The 24071-nt window shown below is 36.7% G+C and overlaps 1 protein-coding gene across 6 annotated transcripts in view; it reads left to right on the top strand.

Moving 5' to 3' along the window:
* The window catches only part of ANKRD10 (ankyrin repeat domain 10), a 38530-nt gene extending 16047 nt beyond the window's left edge, over positions 1-22483 (top strand). For 2 of the 6 annotated variants that reach the window (XM_065058661.1, XM_065058650.1), the window contains 3 exons: positions 13558-13793; positions 17780-17875; positions 20785-22483. In XM_065058661.1, coding sequence (XP_064914733.1) covers positions 13558-13793; positions 17780-17875; positions 20785-21254 — 802 coding nt within the window. In that variant the 3' untranslated portion in view covers positions 21255-22483. Of the gene's footprint in view, positions 1-13557; positions 13794-17779; positions 17876-20766 lie in introns of all 6 variants that reach the window. The other 4 variants (XM_065058654.1, XM_065058645.1, XM_065058678.1 and 1 more) reach the window with 2 other exon arrangements.
* The last annotated feature ends 1588 nt before the right edge of the window (positions 22484-24071 follow it).

Raw genomic sequence — 24071 nt, 5'->3', positions numbered from 1 at the left:
GGTTACTTCATAGAAAAATGACACTGAAATAATTTTCACAGCTGTCTCAGTCAGTTACTGACAAGTTCATTAAATCAGTCTTAAATTTATAAATTCCCATTTTGCACTCTCTTTCAGATATCTTAAGATAAACTTGGATTTAAATTTACTGTGGAATTGAGCAAACCTTAATTATCATCATCAATTAGTATGTAATCTTGTGATTTTTGCAAAGTATCCAATCAAAATAGAAGTTGTACATCTGCATAAACCATGTGAAATAAGAGTCAGATGTAAAGAACAGGATGTGTTTACATCCATAGGACTTTAAATGTAAATGGTAGAGTAGCTGAGGTTCAAGATGTGGTTGCAACTTTACTTGCAGAACTAAAACTATGCTTTTTAAACATTGTCTTTGCAAGACATAGGCAAAACATTTCTGTAAAACAGGGAGAGTGGTATCTGCCTTTGACCAAAGCTATTTGCAGCAGAAGTAGCGTAGGTTTGTAGCAATTTCAGTCAACAGTAAATAATTTGTATTGTCGGTTTTCTAACTTAGCATTCCACCTGTGTTTCAGTAGGATAGACTTGTCACAGGTTTTATAGGTAACTAAATATCGGATGCTATCCAGGAAGTGGTAAAATCAGGAATGCAAATGCAATAGGCTGGTGGAGCAACCCATCTTTAATCATTTAGAATATCAGGACTTGGCCCTATCACCTGAGAGAGCGAGGTGTTAACAGATGGAGGTGAAGGGTTTTTTTCTGTAGAATCTAGTCTCCTGGCTCATTATGTTAAATTAGGCCAAATCAGTGTATGTGCTTTTGACATTGATTAATTTTGAGATATCTGGCTTTGAAAGCTGGCCCCATATCTCTAATGTTGTTTTCCTGATTTTTCTAACATCTTGAAAACCTAGATGCTCCAGAAATTTTGACTCCTTTATTTTATGGCTTCAGGTAGAAGACGAGGAGAGAGACTTCATCCATATATTTGAATTCTAATTTGTATATGTTAACTGAAATTATAATTGAATATATATGACCAAGGCAATAATTTTATTAAATACAGAACTAAGCACTAACTAGAACTGAAGTGCTGATCTGTACTGATGATGAGTATGGCTCTTTTTATGGAGATCTTCTAATCCAATTTTTTCTTCTTCATACAGTTATGGTATCAAAATCTAGTTATGCCAAGATGCAGAGAATATCCCTTGTGACTGCAAAAAGTGAAATATACTGCTTATACCCAATATGTATAATATGCATCAAGTATTGCACCATCCCTCTTTTAACAGAAAGTAGAACAGGGATGTTAAGATTTCATTATTACACAAACACTAGTAATCAGTAGTGTAATATTGCAATAAATGCATTTTTTTATTAATGAGTGATTATGGAAATATTGTTGTTAAAATGAAGTAACTTCAACTAGTGTAATCTTTGATATCAGCGTTTACAGTATTTCTACTTGATTCACTCCTTTGGTTATATTGGAAGCCAAAGCACATTGACAGTAGTCCAGTAGGATAAAAGTAAGAATTTTAGTTGGAATAAAATTGCCTCACTTGAATTGTTGTAGCTTACTTTATTTCAGGCTTGTTAGTGTATTGATTTTTACAGATAAATACAGCATGTTGCAGTCTCTAAATTTCATGAAGTTGTTGCATTGTTTTCCTAATTGATGAGAGAGAATTTGGGTCTCTATTCCTGTGTAAATTTTTAATAATATTAAAAAATAATTATTGTACCCTAGTGAAAATATTTTGATTTTTTTTGTGGTATTTACCTTCTCATTTTAGCTGAAGCATATTCTGTGCACTGTATGTCCTACAGCCATAAAAATGGTTGCTCCACTAACTATGGTATTCATGGACCCTTGAAGAGGGGGAAGCAGGTGGTCACAATGTCCTCATATGGGTGAAAAGGTTTGCTGTGTAACTGACTTTTTAATGTGGATAGTACCTTTTTAAAGTATCCATAATAACTGCTGGATTTTCACTAAAAAAGCATAATTATGCAATTTCTGTATGGTTAACTGTGTATTATTTATCATGATGACAAACGAGTGTCCACAGCTCTTTATGGAGGAAAAGCCTTCTTGGTGCCATGTTTTGTTTTGCTCTTTTACACTATTTTGTGAAATGCTGGGTATTAATGTAGTTACATAGATTGCACCACAGCATATATAAAAATATAAAATTCAGCTACAAACACAAGACACTCAAATTAAAAGAAATGAGCAGATGCAGCTGTTAATTATACTGATTTGAACTTCTTCCAGCTTCATATGTGTTTTTTTGCAGTTCACCTGAATATTATGTCCGCTTACTTCTGAATAAAAAAATTCTTCCTGTAACTGTCACTTGGACAGTTGTATGTTCTTTAGTGATTTAATTTAAAGCTAGGAGAGAATTTTCAAACACTATTATCCTGGAATAAAGAGAAGTGGAACATGTGGGATGGATGTGGCTTGGTAACACATCCATCCTGTTGAACACAAGTACTTGTTTGCATCAGAGTTTCATTATCAATGTGCTTGAATAGTAGCCCAGGAAAGCTTTTTATTTCCCTGCCAGACATCTTAAGGCTTTTTGAAAAACTGGTTTGTCTGCTGTGGTGGGACGTGCAAGACCCAAAAGAGATACTTTCCTTTCTGGTTTCTTGTGCTCTGATCTTCAGGTTTGGGGAGAATAACTGACATGCTGGGATAAATATACCAGTGCATCTGTTTCTGCCAGGTGACAGATTCATATCGTGATGTTGATCTAGTTTAGGCAGACGCTTCAGCTACTTTCTCATTAAAGCTGTCTTGGCCTACATTTGTATGTGCAAATTCCTTCTTCGTATAATGCCAGAAATGTCCTATCTCTGGTATATAGTTTTTCAATAAAAACTTTATTCTCATTCTTTGGCAGTGGCTTAATTTTAATTCTTCTTTGCATCATTAATTTCTTCTTTACAACTGTTCTCCATCTTCCATAACATAAATCTGTTCAATGTGAAGTTTTTTAATACTGCTGGATTAGCCCTTTGTGAAATGCATGGTAATATGTTTCTGTTTGAATTCTGTTTCATGTTTTAATTCTGACCACTCCTGTGATATTTCAGCTTTTGTTCTTCTCATTTGTACTTCTCAGACTTCTTGACTTTGTGAAATTCAGTCACCTGTAGTGAAGAGGCAGAAGAGCGATGTGTAGTTTTAATGATGATAACACAGAAATCAGCCATTGCTTTGTGTCCTAAGCCTTCTATTCCATTTTGGTCTGGAGAGGAAACTGATATGTCCTGTTCTTTGATGGTCTCAGGGTTCAGAGATCTCCATTAGTTTCTGGATTTCCTCCTGCCTTCTTAAACTCTTAACAGATTCTTGTAGATTTTTAACATCTGCTTGTTTTTCTTACCTAGCTAACTGTAACTACCAAACTTTTAATATTGAGTGCAGTCCATTTCTGGTGTTAATGTACTTGTGAAGTGCTATTACTATGTCATCTTTTCGCTTTAGAGGCTGTAGTGCTCCATTGATCCAGCAGAAAATAACCAACATCCTACTTCCTTATGGTCATTAACCTCATCTTAAGAAAAATGCTTTAGGTTCTTACTGATGATTTATTTAGGAATAGGATTTAGGTGCTTGTTCAATAGTGCACTTCTTATCTGTTAATTAGTATATTAGTAATCTGTTTAGTACTTTTCAAACTCAGACCACTTCATACATGATTCTTTTTGCAAACCTGGTTGTCTGCTCTCCACATAGCAGTTAAAGTGCTGGATTAATTACTGTTGTTGCATAATTAATTGCAGTATAGTTGAGGAAAAGATGTGGCTGTTCTTCTTTCATTGTATGTAACAAGCATTTTAAGGGCTGTCACTGTAGTCTCATAGTGCTATTCTGCAGTCTGGAGGCCATGGGTGCTGGAGTTGATTCTTCCTTTCCTGCCTTATGTAAATTCTTATGGAAAGGCAAAGTTAAAGTGTTTTGTACATTTCAGTGGTGAAACTGTAATTCTCCTGCAAAATGATTCTCCTACAAAATTTCTTCCATGTTTGGTTTCACAGTTGATTCCCATGCTTGTAGAATAACTTAACATGGTATGTGGGAGGCTGTGACCATGAAGTGAGGCAGTAATTTGGATTTAGTCTCAAGGAAAGATTTGAAAATACTGAAGCAGAACACAAATGCATGGATAATTGATAAATCAAAAGGCGGAAGAGAAAGGCTCAGTCTTACAGTAAACCAGGATGGAAAAGGATAGTTTTCTGTTCCAGCTATTCTGAATAGTTGGAGGAAGCTGAGGCAGACTCCTACCACTGAGCTTCAGTTCAGTTTGAGGGTAGATTATTCTTAGTGGGGATGGAATAACAACGGTAGTTACTGACATCAGTTCAGAAATAGAGAACAATGTGAGAGGTTCTACTTTTTTATGAATAAAGTTTAATCTTTTAATAAAACAATGATATTTTGTGACCTTTCTGGGACATAAAGGAAGTTCACAGGATATGGGTCAGCTTCATAGGGGACCTTAGTCATTAGTGACAAGCCCTTATGATTTATAGCACTGGTTTCTCAGCTTTTTGTAAGTCCAAAAGAGCTGGATTAAGAACATGGAAATATTACCAAGACTTTTAAATGAAGATAGCTCAGATGTCTTGACAGGAATGTTGGGATCTTTTTATTTTTTTTTTTTTTTTTGTTGGGAGTGATCTGCCTTCACATAACCTCTTACCCCTAAAATAAGCCCTAGTATGATTTTTCAGGATTTTTAAGGATACTTGAAATATAAATCCTACTCTGAAAATAAGCCCTGGTTACAATTCATTTAAAAAGTCAATTTAAATAGTGCCCAGGCAGCTATACATGTAAAAAAGTAATAAGTTTTGAAGCAAAAATTAATATAAGACCCTGTCCTACTTTGGGGGAAACAGGCTATGATACTGTGCTAATGTTCGCTGTGCAGCTTCCTGTCAGGTTATTTTTTTCTGTAAGAAGCTATTACTGACAAGGAAAACCTAGATATGGTTAAGTCAGGTGGAGAACCCAAGTGAAACAAAACAAAGTGAAACTTGGCCAGAGCACAAGTTAGATACAGTGGAAAAAACACGGGTGCAGTATATTCCCAAATACAATAGTCTGATTAGTTCTGATAGTTAGTCCAGACACCGATGGTGGTGGTGATGATCTGTATGGGTGCTGTGCTTGATCTGCTGATACATTTTGAATGGATATGTGATGAAAGAATCACTAATTGCAATGTATTTGCTTTAACTTCTGCTGTGCTGATATGGATTATTTTGCTCTAGTTTGTGTCTTTTCAGTATAGTTGATCCTAGTTCAGCTGGTACCTTTGAACCTGGACAAAAGCTGCCAGGCAGTTGTGGAATGGCCTAGAACATGCTCAGGTTGGTCAGAGAAGTTTTCTAATATCTGTCAAGTGCTTCAGGTGACAAGAAGTATCTCTTTGCACAGATACTTAACAAACGCTGGAGGATCTTTGCCAGGTGTATCTTAGGGAAAATGTTACTCTTCTGTTTCAGCTTTTTTTCTTGGTATTTTGCTTGATATTGCTCACACATGGTAGATATTTTTTTTTCTTTTAAATGGAGAAAAATCAAAGTTGAAAAAACTCTCTTGCGAAGCTCATTTAAATTGCTTTTGTGCACTTCAGCAGATTCTTAATCCAAAAGATCCTCTGTCTGCTTGAGTAAGAGCATCAAGTTATTTTTGTCACAAAAAATATAATTTTCTGTAGTTTGACAGGCTCCCTCTCCATGCCATTACAGGAAAATAATGATTTCATCTAATACCTTTAGTCCTTAATATTTTTTTCTCCTTTTCACAAAAAAAAAAAACAAACTTTAAAATGCATTTACCTCTTCAGTTTTATTCCTAAGCATTATGTCCATGCCTTCTGTTCTAAATCTCTTGAAGTTTCTTCCATGTTTGGCACATTTAAGAGAAGCTTCCTGTCTTAATTTTTTTCTATTCTAGTCTATAATTGGTTTTCAGTTGGCTTGTTGAGGAGAAATAATGTAATTTTGTTTGTTACTAGAGGCATCTTGGCAGAATCTGTGTTGTAGGGCTGTTTATCTTTCCAAGAGAGAGTTTGCACTGAAACTTTCCTATTAAGCCTTCCATAAAGCTTTCCTCATAGTAAGCAACTTTATCTACAATTCGTGGTCTGTTTCTAGAAACTTGATAGCAGCAGCAGCAATGATAATTCTCATTTTCATGAAGTTGGCTGCCTAAGTAACTCTTACATTGTCTTTGGATTTAAAGTGGCTGTAATACTAAAAAGATGCTTATTTGGAGTTCATTTTTGCTAGCGATCTGGGAAATATTTATTTTCATTTTAATAGGGAGGTCTTTTGTGTTATTGTAATCAGATTGTTGCTTTAAGAGTTACTATAGTCTTTCATACCTTCCTTCTATGAGTTGTGTTTAGGAATCACTTCTTACATAATGGGATTTGAATTTTAAAATATTGTTGATTGCTGATACCAGGCAAAGTCAGATAGGCCTATATTGTTCAAGCAAAAGTTTACTTGAAAATGTGAATTGTTTTTACAAGAGATATTAAAAATCATTCCACTGTTTGAGGTCTTCTTAAAGCACATAAACTGGAATGCAGATACAGCAATAAATCACTACCTAATAGTGATGCTTTTAATAATTGTAATGTTGCCTGCCATGGTTAGTGAATTCTTCTGCTAGCATTTGCTCAGTCCTTAGTTGAAGTATGTAGGAGCTGATTAGAGCTGCATAATTTGTACTGAACCTTGATTTTGATGTGGAAAAAAGTGGCTTTACAGAGAAGAGCTTCCTTCTTTCCAGGATATTCACCTTGTTACGATTTTGGAGAATGCTCTGAGAAACTTTACCATTGTTTTTAAAAGTCTAAAATTATTTCAGCTGCTGTATGTTTTGTTGTGAAATAAAAACGTGGCACCAACTTGTGCTTTTGTAGATGCCCAGTATGTAATTCTGGTATGAATTTTTATAGCCGTCTCCAGCAGTGACACACGTCTATTTAGTTAAGAAGATTTTTCTCTTGGTATCTGAAAAAAAAGTTTGAAACTATTTTACAGCTTTTGTATTTGGACACCAAAGGGTTAAAACACTTAAAGTCTAGTATTTGAAAATCATTTTGCTTTAGAAATTTTAGACTAGTATACTGATGTTTATATAGGCAACGTTTTTTTCTTACTGTGGGCATTTTAGTGTTCTGATCTTTTTTTTTTCTCTTTCTTCTTTTGTTTTGTTTTAATCCTTGTATCTGCTAATTTTTGTATAGGAATAGTTACTAATTCTTTCGAGGTACAGCCTACCAAATTTAAAGTAATTGAAGCCATGAGTTGACCGGTAATTTTAATCCATTCTATATAAATTTCAATGAAGAACTGACAGATTCGTTTCAGGATGAAAGTAATAATGCTTTAAAAACATAAAAGGCTTAGTTTCTTGTTGTTAAGGTGGTCACATGATAATGGCTTACATATTGAATAATGTGCTACAGCACTTTATGTATGTTAATGTAACTTTTAATCTTAATGTTGCCTGCAAATATGTGATCCCTTATGATATAAGTTTCCTGTTTATGCACCATTGCCCGTTTAAATCAAACAGAAGATTCTGAAACTGTAAAAACTACACATGTCAATGTTTTACAGCTACGTAATTCGAATTGACTTGATTTTTTCAAGTAATCCTAGAAAGGGGGAGCATTCCATATAGAAACTGCTGAAACTGCCACAGGTGCTTCTCCGAAAACCTTACAGTTGTGGCATTGAATGTTCAGTATCGCTTCCTTTCTGCACACAAGGCATACTGTTGAGGTATTTGTTGCGGTGATTGGTTTTAATGCTAATCTAGGAATTCAGATATAGAATCTATAGATTTGCATGCTTTGCTTACCCTAATTTACATGTATCTACATTTTTATTTGTAAACTAACAATAGATAAGTTGAGATCAGTATTTTTTAACAGATATTACATTGATATACAAAAACTGTGGTTTATTTTCTTAGATTGTCGCATGGCATTAACAAAAACACAGTAAGCTGTAGGCAATGTAATCACTATTTAAAATTAAACATTTAGGGAATTTTTTGCATATATATGAATGTTTTTTTTCAAAAAGATTTACTGTGACTTTTTGTGGCAAACATTTGTTTTGTTTTTCAAGGTATGTGACATTATAAGTGAAAAATAGCATATTTCAAATGTATTTCTATGTTAAAGACACATAGAAATGTACTTGCTTTTTCCTCCAGTAAGTATAAAAATATGAACAATTGAAACAACTTCACTGTAAGAAGCACAAGTCATCTTTTTTTTTCTACAGATCCTTCTAAGAGTAAATTTTGTAAGTTATCTTGAAGTAAATCTTTCTTTCACAAAGGTAGTTATATTTAAACAATTCTATGTTTTGTTTTATTTGGGGATTTTTGTTATTTTTTTCTTTCTGTAACTTAATCTTGGTGGCAATGTCTTGCATATTTCTTGGGAGCTTGCCTCAGATTTTCCTTCCTTTAGTGAACTTCTTGAAACAACAAATTGTGGTTAGCTTGAAATAGCTTTAGTTTAGGAGGTTGTTTTTATTAAACTGAAAGTTAACTTCAGGTTTCTGTACACCAGTCCTGTTTGGTCTTATTTTTATCTCTTTTGTTTTTAAACAAGAATTTAATTAAACTCAGAGACAGCATTTTTAAAGCCTTTCAGAAGGAAATGTAAACATCTGCTTCATCAGTGTCCTCTTTATAGCTGCTTTCATTTGGTACCAGGACTTTCAGATGAACTGAGCTTTTAAAATAGAGTTCTGATGATGTCAACCAAAGGGAGAAAAACAGGTTTTTAAAAAGTCCTCTTCGTGACGTGATTAGTCAGTTTTGAAGACTGCCGGTGGACATCACTTGATGGAAGAAGAAAAGTGTGTTACAAGCATGCTGCTTTAAGCACTGTAGAAGTTGTGTGAATAAAGGTACATAAAAAGTAAGAGATTTAACTCTTAAACTCAAAATGTGCACTATTATATTATTTTAAAAACACCTGTCACTACAGAACAGTTCAACTGTTAAATATCATCAGCAAGGAACTTGAAGATTGCTTATCGATATCCGGACTTTCCTCAACTTTTCTCATGGATTTTTTTCTATTTAGACTAACTTTAAAATACAAAAATATATCTTTCCGATTACACTTGTCTTTCTTCTTTTGCTTTGGAGTTAGCATATCATACTTCTGTACTTCAAGAAAAACAATGTCTTTATCATTCCTGGATTTTAGCCTACAAGAAGGCTGACACTAAATAATATCATGCTTCGTGATTCCAATTTGTTTCTAGTAATATGAATTACATTGAAATAATGAATAAAATATAAAGTAAAAAAAAAAGCTAAGTAAAAGGATCTTAACAGGAGTCATTCGTGTTTCAAATATTTGAATTGCTTTAAATGTTGCAAGGTATGTGTTTTCTAAGCATCCAGTGAATTGACTTTCTGACCACTTACCAAAACTACGTTTAATCCTGGGCAAGGTTGAGTAAGGAATTTTTCTGTTGTTCATCAGTTCTACCCTTCATGTGTGTTCCTGGCTAGAGTAGGTGCCAAAAAGGGAATTATATTTTTGGAGCTTTAGTTTTGATTTTCTTTAATACAGCTTTCTTACATCCTTCCACACCTTCCTTGCTGGTAGCTTCTTCCTTCATAAGGTCGTATTTGAAAAATACCAGTCTTGTTCTTTGCGTAGTCCTGTTTCAGTTAGGTAGCCTAGCTTAGAGAAAAACTCTGAAGAAGAACATAAGGTTGTCCTTAAGTTCTGCATCTTTATTGAGAGAAAGAAAAAAAGGAGAGAAGGAAAAAACACAAAACCAGCAGGAAATTTCCTTTATGTAGGCAGCTATGAGAAATGAAGATAAATACCTCTCAGGGTGCATCTTCTGACAGTGGAAGTAATTGAAAAATTACTTTAAAATACTGATTACCTCTTTGAGTTCCTTGCCTGTTGATTTTGCAGTCCATGCCATATGTAGTCTACTTAATAGCCAAATGAATCTTCAGTTACTGCTCCTTCTTTTCCCTTGATGATCATTTTACATATAATTGCAGCTTATAACCAAGGACTGTCATAGGGATTACTCTTAAGAGATGGAACTCCTCTTATGTGTAGTTGGGCCAGTGAACCATTTCTGCTTTCATTCCTATAAGGGAGTCTGTTTACAATAATGGCTTTTATATTCTTGACTCATGGGCTAAGCTGAGGCTGCTGCTTCGTGTTCAGACATTGGCAGCATTTGAGGTGGACCATGCACTGTAGATGCAGTTACAGATGTGTTCACTGTTCCTTGTCACTGCTGCTGTGACAGGGTAGTACCATTGATGCTTTTAAAGAATGGTCTAGTAGATGCCCTGGCTTTTTAGTTCATTCAAGTACACCACTTCAGGGTTTCTAGAAGGACTGTATAAGACAGCGTTTTTCTGTCAGGCACTCAGAATTGTCACAATGATGACAGTATTTCTGCATGTTTGGAAATTCATAAAACTATTCCAGTCTGGTAGAACTCTGTCATACCTGTTAAAAGCATTTTCTTTCCTACTTTGTGCATGTTGCTAATTGAGTTATCTGTTTTTTCTTGGTTTAGTTGCATTTTATTACAGTAAGCTAGTATAGCACATCTAGCTCTTGCTGCCTTTTGTGTTCCCACTGCCGAATTTTCCCTGTAGAGAAGGCTAGAAAAATCAGCTAAAGAAAACTGGTGTTCCCAACGGGAGGGAGCAGGGAGAACTTAAACAGTTGTCTTCTCTTCTGTAGCAGTTGGCCAGCCAGTTTCTAGAGTCATCTGGATCCTGTAATGTCCTTTAACTTTTTTCCCCGTCTTTTGTCATTACTAACTTCTGAACACAGGAAGTTCAGTTGAAATTGGTGTGCTAAGTTCAGACGAGGTTTTAAAGAGAGATGTTTCTAAACTCTCAGAAGCAAGCATGTTACACCCAGTGTGCTTGAGTCCCTTGAAAAACTCTTCAGTACTTCCAAAATACTCCTGTAGAACAAGTACACCTTTGTCTACTTGTTAATGGTAACCTGTTCAGGAAGAGGTGCTAGGAGGGCAGATCTAAAAATACCAAAGGTCATTACATTTTTAAATCTGGTAAACGCTGATTTAAAGTTCATTTATTTTTGTTTCTGGGAAACTTGTCTTTCCCATAGTTTGCTCATGTAGCCTTACACACTTGCCTCTTAGTTTGTACATCTCAAAATGCCTCTGGCAAGTTATATTGCCATTCCTTTGATAAATGCTGACTTAACTATAATCTGTCTTGTAGTCCATTTTTCAAAGAAAAGGTATTGTTCAATAGTATTTGGTAAGTGATAGAATTACTTATTCTTTGAAGTTTTATTAAATTAGGTAATCAGTCAACACCATATTGGTCATTTTTATCTTTCTGTAATTTTAATTTGGTCTTGTTGAGATTTCTTTTAGTGTCCTTTTGGTGCTTTCAAGTTTAAAATAGATTTCAGAGAACTGAGCAGTTCTTTTTGCCCGGTGCAGATGTGTGGTAATTTCTGTTTCTTAAATTGTAGTTGCCTTGTGTTACATCCACATGCTACTACACAAGTAAATGAGAACTACCAAAAGAGTATTGAATGTTGGTTAGCAGGGACCTCAACAGGCTGTCTAGGTCAGCATGGGAAGGGATTGACTGGATTTTGCAGAATTTCTGAAATCATAATCTGCTCTTAAGAGGAGATAGAGGACCCTCTAGAGATCAGATAGAGGAGATAGAGGACCCTCTAGAGATCAGATCCAAAACTTTCCCCTAATGTCTAAGACCTGTCTATCTCTCAAGCAACAAGCCTCAGAAAGGGTTGTCAGGCATTGGAACAGGCTGCCCAGGGAAGTAATTGAGTCGCTGTCCCAGAAGGTATTGAGAAGATTTAGGTTCTTAGAGGCATGGTTTAGCGGTGGGCTTGACAGTGTCTGGTTAATGGTTGGAGCTGATGATGTTGAAGGTCTTCTCCAACGAAAACGATTATATGATTCAAATATCCTTTGTTCATGTTAATTCCATTCATATGCTGCCTGCACTGGAAACACAGATTATTCTCTTTGCAGCTATCTTCCAGGTATTCAGAACTAATAGCTACACCTTGAGATATCATTTCTTTTGACTCTGTTTTTCAGTCTTCTAAAGTCTTGTTTTCTAGACCACTCTTGGCTGCCGTTCTCTGGATTTTCACTGGTAGTCCAAGTAAATGTTGACTGTAATATGGAATGAAATTACCCTGATCTAGCCTAATGATTTTTCTGATTCTGTAGTATTTTGACCAAATTTTTCCAAATTGTATGTAATCCAGCTGTATCCATTTATTGAATTAGTCTTTCTATAATAGTTTCTAAAGATATTTTAGTCTAATTATTATAGCAAACAAGTTGCAATGATCTAGAAAGCAAAGCTGTGCTTTTTTCTTTATTTTCTTTGCATGAGCTGGAGTGAGTTGTTTTCCACTTGGTATGAGTTTCTACAGAATCAAATCTATTAATCTTCCAAATTCTTATTTTGTTGGCTGCTCTGTTTCTGGTTTTTTAAGTAATGGACTTGTCTAAACTACTGAAACAAAGAAACAAAAATTCAATTTTCTGACTAGTTACATCTGTCTGGAAGGGCGGAAAAAACTTAGCAAGGATTTATTGTCATCTTCCGCTTCACAGTCTAGTTTTGTCATTTCTAGCCCTCTTGTCTCAACTCTTGTGTACTTACTTACAAAGTTACTGTATTTCTAAGCACAGACATACTGTATGTTTGTGTAAATGCATGCAATACAACACTCTTTCAAATTAAACCTCCGTATCTCTACATGTCCTACCTGATTTTGTTTATAATCTCCTTGATTCATTAGAATACTCAAAATCCAGTGCTCTTCTCTCCTGCATGGAAAGGTCTTGGTTCAAATAACAAAGCAAGTCGCAGCACTTATGATGTCACACACTTTGAAATGAGAAACAAACCAGGAAAGAAGTATAAGCAAAGCATAACTAAGTATATCATCTTTATCTATATTTTTCTATATATGTATATATTTATTATTAGGAAGAACAGTGATGTTGTTGTTGTTACCTTAGAAACCAGAATGCCATGAACAATTGCCAAGTCATGTTAAGTTTGTTTTGAGTATTTGATCTTTTGCTCAAGTTAAAGCAATAGATTGCAGAATAAACTGCAGAAGATATTAAAATTCAAGGCTTAAATTAGTCTGAAGTTTATGTAAAGATCAGGTACTTCGGACTGTTTTAGAATAAAGCATTTTGAGAAGTTTAAATAGGATTTTTTTTTTTAAGGCACATAGTATATTGATTTTATTTAAAAGTGTATTGTCTCCCAAATTTTGCTTAGAAGCCAGCTATATGTGCGAGAAGTTAAGTTAGTTATAAAACTAAGATTGATAACTAATTTCTTAATAGAAATTTGCTAAGTGTATGTTTTCTCTCATCACCAACAGATAGATAGTCAGTAAGGGCAGCAGCAGCAGCAAGCTGGCTTGATGAATGAGTGTAATTCAGTTTCTTTGTATTGTACAGCTTGAGAAATGCCAGTGGCCTGACAGCAGCAGACCTTGCACATACCCAGGGCTTCCAAGAATGTGCCCAGTTTCTCTTGAACCTCCAGAACTGTCACCTGAATCGTTTCTATAGCAATGGCACCTTAAATGGGGTTAATCAAAATGCAGGTCCCAATCCGTTCAGTGGTGGGACAAGTCGAAAGAGATCCTTTGAAGACATGGAGTCTGCTGGAGTAAAGAAGGCTAGAACGGAAGGTGAGACCCCAGAGGTAAAAGGGATGGGACGATGCTGTTGTTGAGAAAGGAAAATAAACATTTTAAAGCCTTTCAGAGTGGATGTTGAGTATTATTGACAAACTCATGGACATATCTAAATTACATATTTAATGCAAGAAGCAGATAAATACAATTATTCCATGCCACAAGATCTCGATTCTCCCTGTTGTCATCTTGGTGTGTTCAGAAATTCTATTTACAGAGAGTGCTGAAGTTACATGATGCCAAGAATAGTATGTGGAAGACTAGGAGCTGAAATTAGCTTCTACTCCTTCCTCAATTTTTTCTCCTTCAGGAGAGCCAAATGTTGCATTAATTCACGGATATGCCTGGATGTTCTGATGATGGTAGTAATTCCACTTCAGGAGTAATTCACAATTCAAAACCTGTGTACTAGTTGAGATGGATGAGAAAAAAATAAATGCAAAAAGATTTCTCAAATCAAGATGGATTATGTCTGTCACATTTTAAGTTAACATACCTTAAGTTTCCAGGATCATGTTCCAAGTGCAACTGATAAATTCAGGAGGAGGTAAGACTAGAGTGCACCTTAAGGATTCCTATTCAACCTTGTGCATTGAGGATACTGCTGCTTCCTCTACCAGCAATGATGCAATAGTACAGCCTCAAAAGATACTTTTTGATGGCTATCTGACAAAATCTTTTTTACATCTTACAAACACCATTAATAACATGAGAGAGAATATCTTCTGCTTCTTTTCTCTTCATCAGCCCATTAAGTTCTTACTAAAAAGAATGCAGCATTCTGCACTCAGTGTTCCTTTTTCCTGTGTTTAGCATCAGGAAAGGGACTTTGTAGGTCTTCCTTGAAGACACTTTCTTCAGTTTAAAGTTTATGTTGTTCTAACATATGTGACTTGCAGTGAGCCAAAGAAGATGGGCTCGTAGAGTGCTTAATTCCAGATAACAAGAAGGGAACTGAGTAAAGCAGCATTTCCAAATACAGCATGGACAACATCAATTAGATCAATATTGACACTCCATAGTACTTGCTTTAGTACTTGCTATCCAGTCACCATTTCAACTATACCAGGATCAGAGACCTTAACAGAGGACTTTATAGCTGATCATAAACAGAATGTGTTATTTCACATAATTGGACTAAACTATAATTTCATGACTGAGAAGAGTGCCTACACAATTAAATGCAAGACTGCTTCTTGGAAATAAAGTGCTTAAGTAGCTACACGAAAAGAGAAATCTTAGGCAGTACACAGATGCCCTTAAGAGCTACAGAAAGATGTCGTCAGCGCGTTCGTGTTCTGTTACTGGGAGGTGCTGTTTGAAGTCAAAGATAGCTATTTTTTGCTTTGATGAGCTATTCCTCCTGGATGTTCATAACCAGTAATCTCTTTTAGTTTCAGATATGACTCCAATCTAGTCAATAGGTAGCAGTTCCCACAGTCTCTGGGGGTGGCACTGGCCGACCTAATTTTATTCTATATGTCATGATGAAATAGTATTTACATTACCTTTCAGCATAAACAGTTGGTCCAGTGCGTGTTAGATTGAGCAAACAAAAAGACAATGCATTTAAGAGAATGAGATCTCCTAAGCAAGTGCAGAGATGTTAGAGAAGCAATCAGAGTAGTTAATTTTTGAAGTTTTAACCAGTATGACTTTTTAGGACCATTGCAAACAAAGGCAAAAGCTTTGCTGTGTTTGCCTGAAGGTTTTGGTAGTAATTAAGAGATGCATCCCAGCTGTGGAAACTGAAATTTCTAATCTGAGGTATATGCCCTCAAAGACACCGGCATCAATAATACCTGTCATGTCAATGTAAAAGGTTTGTTGGTGTGGGAACGAATAACTGGTTTTGAGGTGCTTTGTGAATAACAGAGCTGAGTAGTGAGAAGTCATTGGTACCTATTTGTGCTTAATGAGCCTTCTTACAAAACAGGCACAATTTTGTGGTCATTTTACCCTTACCAAAAACACACTGGCCTGTTGTGTTTTAAAGACTGCTTGCAGAGGAGATTCCAGATGTTCAGGGAGAGTGCAGGCAACCTGTATTTGCAGGGAAGGGTCCGATATTGGTGGCCATACCACAGGTTAGAACAATTGCTTCTTGAAAAAACCTGCTTGTGGTGAGCAGGCACAGTAGATGCCCCGACAAGAACCTGTAAGCAGCAGAGTTGGAAGAAGATAAAGACTTAAGCTGCGCTTCACCCTTTGTCCTGGAATAGCTAGATTGGGTAGCGGGTGGGGGTTACTTATGGGTAGTTTGGTTTGTATGCACACGCTATCTGCCATCGGGTGCATAATATTAAAAAAAGTTCCACCTCAAAATACGCAGCACTGATACACAATATACTGTGATACAAATTAATTACTTTCTTTAACTGTGATACACGAATGAGTTCCAAAGGCTGCAGCAGAACTTAAAACTAAATACCTTGCTGCTTTCAGAATGTATAGCAAATAGTTTTTATATTTTTACTTAGAAACATTAGCTGGATTTTATGTCCATTCTTCTGAAGTCAATTCCAGAAATTTCACCCTGTTTCCTGGGGTGGTTGGTGTGGCACACCAGGCCAACCGATCACAGGGGTGTGTTAATGGCAGGCCTGGTCCTTGCCCCTCTGGCCTGGAGGAGAGAAGGCTCCGGGAAGACCTTATTGTGGCCTTTCAGCCCTTTAAAGGGGCCTGTAAGAAGGATGGGGACAGACAGGGTCTGTTATGACAGGACATGGGCTAATGGTTTTAAACTAAGAGAGAGGAGATTCAGGTTAGACATGAGGAAGAAATTTTTTACACTGAGGGTGGTGAAACTGTCCCATGTTGCCCAGAGAGGTGGTAGATGCCCCATCCCTGGAGACATTCCAGGCCAGGCTGGACGGGGCTCTGAGCAACCTGATCTAGTTGCAGATGTCCCTGCTCATTGCAGGGGGTTGGACTAGATGACCTTGGAAGGTCCCTTTCAACCCAAACCATTCTATGGTTCATGGCCCTTGGTGCATTGGATTTTGCACTGTGCTGTGCGTGCTACACTTTACTAACTTGCTGCACACAGCTAGTGACTGGGTCATGCTGCTTTTAGGTGTTCTTTGAGAGGTGGGGATGGAGGGCATTACTGGGTGTACCCTGGAATTGGCTAACATGAAAGTGCACTTCCATGGTCCTTTAGATATCTAGGAAAAATACCTTTCCTGGTTTAGGTTAATTTGAAGCCCACTGATCCACAGACCCTGGTTTCCTCTAAGCTGTTACTTAAGGTTCTTTAAAAATGAGTAGTTCACGAAAATTTGTGTTGTGCACAAGGTAATGAGAGCTGACTTGCAGTGTACTGAAGTAGCCCTTTACAACAAAACGTTAAGAGTGTGTACAGTGTATATAGGAAGGTGTGTTGATGTCAGAGCGAGAGCAGCACAGAGTCTCCTGAGATGGTACTGGAGCAGTGCCTCGTGTGAGAGGTGTAAGAGGCGATGAAGTCAAGCCCATCTTGCTTATTAAAGCATTTCCCACAGTATTCTGGCCACTTGTCGGCTTTTCTTGGCAGGAGATCTGTTTGTTCAGCCTTCGAAGGGGTCCCTAGAGCAGTCTGGTGTAAATGGGAGGTGGGTTACAGGGAACTGGGACTTAGTAGTGAAAGAGGGAGCAGTCTAGACTGACAGTAGGCACTCAAGATGCTTTTTCTCTACCAGTCACACTAGCTGTGTGAGTAACTTCAACTGCTCTTTATTAAGTCTGTTCGTAGATCAAGACTAATAATTGTTTGATTTGTATGTACAAAGTGATACTTACACTGGTAACTCCATTTTGAGGGATTAATATGGATGGGCAAGTACTTGGCATGTACTTATTCTGCATTTGGAATCTCAAACATGTCAGAAGGTTTCAGATGAGAAAAATTTACATTTCTTTGCAAAAAGCTTTTGTTTCATCTGTTTGCTGGGTGAGATTTCAGGTGTGCACCAGTGACTAAATGTGACTTTTCTTATCAGCCTACAGCTTTGATGGCTTAATACCAATGATGAACGGAGGAGTTGAGGACGATTCTGACAATATGCACGTTGATAGAGAGTTTGCTGTTGTATCAGGTGGGAGTGGACAGTTTCCTGTTAACTACAACAACATTCAAACGGTTGAAGACACCAAACAACAGGAGAATACTTCTGTTGGACCAAAAGAAATTGAAATATACACTGTTTCTGCAATGCAAACTCCTTGTCGTTGCAAGAATCAATATGCATTTTATTTTTAAGTATAGAACTTAGTCCTTTATTTTTGCACACTGTTGTCTAGAGTTCTGAAAACTATTGTATTGCTGTAACACCCATTATATTGGGAGTTTAGTAACTAAAATTAGCTGTTTCATGCAATATATTGTAATGGGGAAAGAGAAGGTTTATTAGTAGTTTATTATTATTTCAGATAAACAAAAATCCACAATGGCTGTTTCACTTTTAACGTGAGGCTTGTATTACCTTGTGCCTTGCTTTTAGTTGCTATAATTCAGACTAAGGAAATCCAGGAATAATTTAAGTTATTCACTTCATTTCCGTTAAATCTATTTAATTGCTAATAAAAAGGCTTGATGGGGAAACATAACATACTGCTTATATAGCTTTGAAAGTAACATGTTACAACTGAACTATATTTAAAACAGTTGAACACTATAAAGGATAGTCTAGACATATACCATGTGCTCAGAAGTTGTTCTGACACTGATATAAGTACAAGATCCTGCTGCGGGTTTTTTTAATGTAAATAAAAGACTGAACACCACCGGTCTTTAACTAGTATTTGGAACTAACGTACCTTGGAAAACAGTTTTTGTGTTTTGTACTGGTATTTATGAAACAGTCAAAGTGTTACTAGGATTAGTAAATATTAATGCTCTTAAGTTTTTTAAGGGCTGCTTAATCAAGGTGCTTTTAGTAAGCCCAGGATGTATATAGAGTTTCGGGTAAAACTGTCTTGGGTCAGCTTTTTCCGTGCACTTTGTAGGTAAAGGGATGGAGTTACTATGATAGTGCATTATTATATTCAGTACTTGATTTCTAACTTTAATTTGTTCTGTGATAAATGTGTTTATGCTTTGTGCCACAGATCAGATTCACCAAAGGGAATGATAATTAATAGATATTTTAATATGCTAGGAATAATATATATATATATATATACATATATATAATCAGTACTTTAAGAGTAGACTATGATATATTCCAGTGATAATTACTAAGTGTTCTTATTTATGGAAAAATGATTGTCTTTCATAAATATCCTCTATTACTATAGGTGCTAATTTTTAGCAAATAATAAGATTCTATAATTATCACTAGAACTATTCGTTATCTACTTCTGCATATTACCTAACAGTAGTGCCATTTTTATTAAATTTGATTTGGCAAAGCCATTAAGGGTTTCTTTTTAAACAGTTAAAATTTTGCACTTTTCAGTTAATAAACACTGTATGAAATTCTTTCTGTGCGTTTTCGTCACTGAAATATTAGCTCTGACGTCTTGATGGGTTTGTTTGGGGTTTTTTTCAGCTTTCAGTAAGAATTCGTGGTTAGTGAGTTCAGCTGATGTGGTTATTTTAACTCGTATAGGGACTGAACGGGAAACTCCTGTTAGTACATCCAATGAGACACAAATCAAACACGTTTCTTGGCATTAGGTATTGCTGTGTGTGCAGAATCAGCATCGTCATCCATATTTCAGATAATACCCATGCGAAGGACTAATAGAGACCCAAAACTGCAGATCCTTCCTTGTCAAACAGTGGTACTCATTACTTAAACAGGAACTCAGCGTTTTATGAATGTGGGAAGTTACCGATAGGCTTACTGGCTGGAATTGGAAATACACAGTAAATGTAATCCTCTTCTGCACATGGGTTTATGCATTCATGTATACATAAACATATGTGCATGTACCTAACGATAATAACAGAATGTAAAAGCTTTAAATGTCACCAGATAGGTCTGTAGTTTCTACATTTGCCTTGCTCATCTTTACCAATATAGCTGTAAATTTTAGAAGTCCTTTACCAGCAGGTGTTTTTAAGGCAGAAAATATCACCCATTTTTTGTGCTAGTACTTTGAGTACCACTGCAAAAGCACACATTTCAGACATATTGAGGAAATCTGTCTATGGAAATAAAAACTGTTGTACTAATTACTGAATTCAGAGGAGAAAATGCTTTAAACAGTTGTCGGTGGTTTTTGCATGCACATTTTTAGAATTTTGTTTCCTGCTGCTGGTCTTTTTTAGTCTTCTGTGCACTCTGCTCTTGCTATTGTAAGGCATTTTGCATGTGGATTGTACAGATGTTACCACAAACTTTCCATTAAATACAAACCTGTCCGGTACATTATCTAGCAAGCTGCTGGATAAATTGAAGTACTTTCTGAATAAAGGAACTTGGAAACATTTTATATTAGCACCCCAATGTAACATTTCTTTATTTGACCTATTCTGATGGGTACTGTACTGTGAGAGTTGCCACTAAAAATAAAAAAAAGCCACAGATAAATTACAGCTGAAAAAACAAAACACCTTCGCCCTCTCACAGATACTCAGATATTCAATTCTTGTATGTACATAATCTTTTATCCCAAGAGGGAATTGCAGTAGAGGTGGAAAGATGCCTTTTATTCCACCTTACAAAATACTGCCCAGAATGTTGTCTACTACACTTACTTCATACAGTTGAATGAAAAAATGAGAAATTCACACTGTCTTTGCAAAGATTAATAGAGGCATATTTACACGTTGAATGTAGATAGATAGTTGCAATTTCAAGATAAGAATCCATGCTACAAGCTTACTGGTCAGCTCTTATTACTTTGAACTATCTATATGGTTATAAAGGAAAGGCAGGTTTATTTTCAAAGCTGTGTACGGAAACTTTTCTTTTAAATAAGTGGAGTATAGTGGAGACATTTTGCTGTATTTCCATTTATTCTTAATTGTTGGTGACAGGTGTATTTCTTAATGCAGATATGAATAGCAGTAGCTCCATATTGAATGCCCTGACTAATGGATGTGCCATCAATGGGCATTTGGATTTCACCGCCGCGCAGCAGCTCAACAGCAGGATGGACGCCCGGCGCGAGGAGTGTTTAACGTTAACGCCTAACGGGATAATCCCCGGCATAACTTCTCCCAGCAGGCACCGAATTCACGCCAGTAACGGCACCGAGGAACCAGAAAAAGCCATGAATAATTCCACCGACATGTGTGGGTCTCTCCACCTGAACGGCAGCCCGAGCAGCTGCGTTTCTAACCGGCCCTCGTGGGTGGAAGACCCTGGAGATACTTTGCACTATGGACACTACCACGGGTTTGGGGACACCGCCGAGAGCATCCCCGAGCTTAGTAGTGTTGTTGAGCATTCCAACTCTGTCAAGGTGGAACAGAGGTACGACAACACTGTCCTAGGCACAATGTATTTGTATCACGGTTCCTAGGTGAATGACCTTTGTGTCAAGCGTGTACCGAAATTGCTACCAAATGAAACGGGGGTGGGGGGGATGGAATCCCCGCAATAGCATTAAATTTGAAGATTGCAACTTATGGCTATTTTTACACTTTGTTTATATGAAAAAGTAAACCTTTAATTTGACAGCCTTATGCAATAGTTGTAGTTCGTTGCATGTATGGGGCTTATTTAGTGATAAAGTAGGTGCTGTTATGATGGAATGTTGATTTTTTTCCTGTTTTTTATTATGGAATGTTCTGGTTTTGTATTTTTTTATTTCTAAGCTTGTGAACACTATCTATCCCTTTTTAGAGCTGTTTTCCCTTTTATTAATACACTGTTTAACTGAATTTTGTGAAGAAAATGTTACGTATGTGCATCACTTAGAAGTGAAGATGTTTCCTTTCCATATCTTCTGCTGAAGCTATGGTAGCAATATCAATGCCAGCTATCACTATGCAAGGTTGAAAGTGGCAATCTTCTGGAGCTTCTCTGACTCTATAGTTTGTACCGTTTGTTTGCTGCAATTAGATGTTCATCTTTCCAGTTTTTGAACAAGCTGTTTTAAAAAAGCGCAGAGACAAAATTGGACGGAGTTACCGTTTTCACTTTCTGTGGCGTGGAAGTGCTTTTTCCTTGTCGTTGGGCTCTTTGCATTGTAGGGTGGGAAACTGGGCTGCCTTTGTTCGGTCGCCGTGGGGTGTTGCCTCAGGTTAGCTCCGAGTTTGTGACGGTTTTCTTTGGCTTCTCTCCTTTCTATGTACGCTTGATATTTTACCATAGCTCACGGACCGGAGGCATGTTGGCACTGTTCTGCTTTGTACGCAGTTAAAAATTGCTGTTACTTGTTAGAGAATTTGCCGAGTCAAAATATTTGAGTTTGACTGTCTTGGATATACATTTATTGTCCTGTTATTTTTTTTCAACATATGCTTCGAAAATGTAACGTTGTGTAGCCTTTGGGCTATGCTCACGGGAAATACATTGTATTTAAAGCTTAATACACAAGTCAAAAAATTCATATAAGTGCACTATATGAGCACTAATAATATAAGTTGCTGCTTTGTGTTACAATAAGTGAAGAGTGGGGAAGAATATGGTAAATGAGATAAGCCCTCTGAATTGTGTTGGTTTTTTTGTTCTTGTTTTGTTTAAAAAGGGACCTTTCCAAATTGGATTAAAAAAAATAATAAAGAAACGTATTACATTGTATCTAAATATTTTGTTCAGACATTATTATTTTATTGGCAATTTGAGCGAGTCTTTAATAGTTTTTAAATCACATTTCTCAATAGTCTTTCTCAGTGCAGCTGTGGAGTTTCTTGCTTTTGTCAGTGTATGGAAGCAAATCCAAACAGCTTGATAAGTTGCTCTCGATTGAATTACAGAAACACATCCTGGTTATTCTGCGTATGAAGGTTATATTGGCCTTGAACTCCTAAAATGGGTTAAAATACCGGCCATCTGATTTTCATGGAAATTATAGTCTCCTTTGAACATGTTTAGGCAGAACTCTACAGATGACAGAGAAGTCAGTGTTTCAAACAGACGTTACGCTCTGCATTGTTCACTATCCACACACAGGATGCCCGCGGTGTATTCACATCAAGCAGCACTGATAGGAAAATTGACCAACCTTTTGCAAATGGTTGACCAGACCAGCAAAACTCCCCAGTGCCTTCTGGAGATGAACAAGACCGTCAAGGAAACCCAAATCTCACCCAAAACAAGCTGTTCCTGGCCCACATCTGACCAGTTGCTTGTGCTCAAACAGCTGCACCCGGCCGGGCCCTGTCCTTGGGCAATTGAATTTGCTGATGTAGCGCCCAGAGGCCTGTCTGCTATCTTAACATGAGGTATTAACTTAAATTTGTTGCAGCGTTTGGTTTGGGGTTCTTTTAGTATTTTCCAAGCTTTCTGCGTGTGTGTTCTTGTGCTGCTTCAAATAAATCAAAGCAACTCTTAACTTTCAATAAGCACTGCCATCTTATGTATATGGCTATAAACTGATTCCTAAAGGATTTTCCTTGGGTAACAACTGAGTTTGTGTGTGTCTGTGCTGATGGTAAAATTTTAGGTACATCATTTGAGCACAGCAATATTCATACTGTATTCATAAGGCCAGGGTTGGGTTTTTTTTAAGTGTACATTTGGTTTTTATTCACACGAGTTTTACATCTCTTCACCTAAAAATATCTTGGAAGACGCCGTGTTTCAAGTTCAAAGAAAGAACTTACAGCTTTATTTTAAAAAGCACTTCTATGTGCGTGTGTTCAGCCACTTGCTAACAGAGGGACAGATGCCAAGGTCTGTGTTGGTTGTCACGTCCCATGGAAGCTAGATATTAAATACTAATTAAATGTAGAAGACCAGTGAAGGCCATATGATGTAGACACACTGCGTGGGTTTGCGGGGTTGTTTCCTTTACAACTAATGTTGCACAAGATAGAAGTGTGTGATGGAGGGTACCTCAGCCTAGAGAGTAATTTTTAAAGCATTATATACCAATTTTATAAGAATTCTGAGACTGCCTTTTTACAGGTGTTTTTTGAGACAACATGTATACTTATCGCATAAATCTTAGATAGAATGTGAAATAGGGAGCCAAAGAATCACAGCATGGTTGAGATGGTGGATGCACACCCATGCGTATGGTACCCGTACCACCCTCACGGGAAAAGCTTTCTTAAGTTTCATTGGATTTTCCTGTTTTTCAGTTTGTCTTCTAATTTCAGATACATGCAAGCAATAAAATGATAAAAAGTAATGAACCAAACAGATCCAACTGCATTTCTGGTGGGGAAAG

The sequence above is a fragment of the Columba livia genome, chromosome 1, assembly GCF_036013475.1.
Source record: "Columba livia isolate bColLiv1 breed racing homer chromosome 1, bColLiv1.pat.W.v2, whole genome shotgun sequence".
Taxonomy (NCBI): domain Eukaryota; kingdom Metazoa; phylum Chordata; class Aves; order Columbiformes; family Columbidae; genus Columba; species Columba livia.
This window is presented reverse-complemented; position numbering and strand designations above follow the sequence as displayed.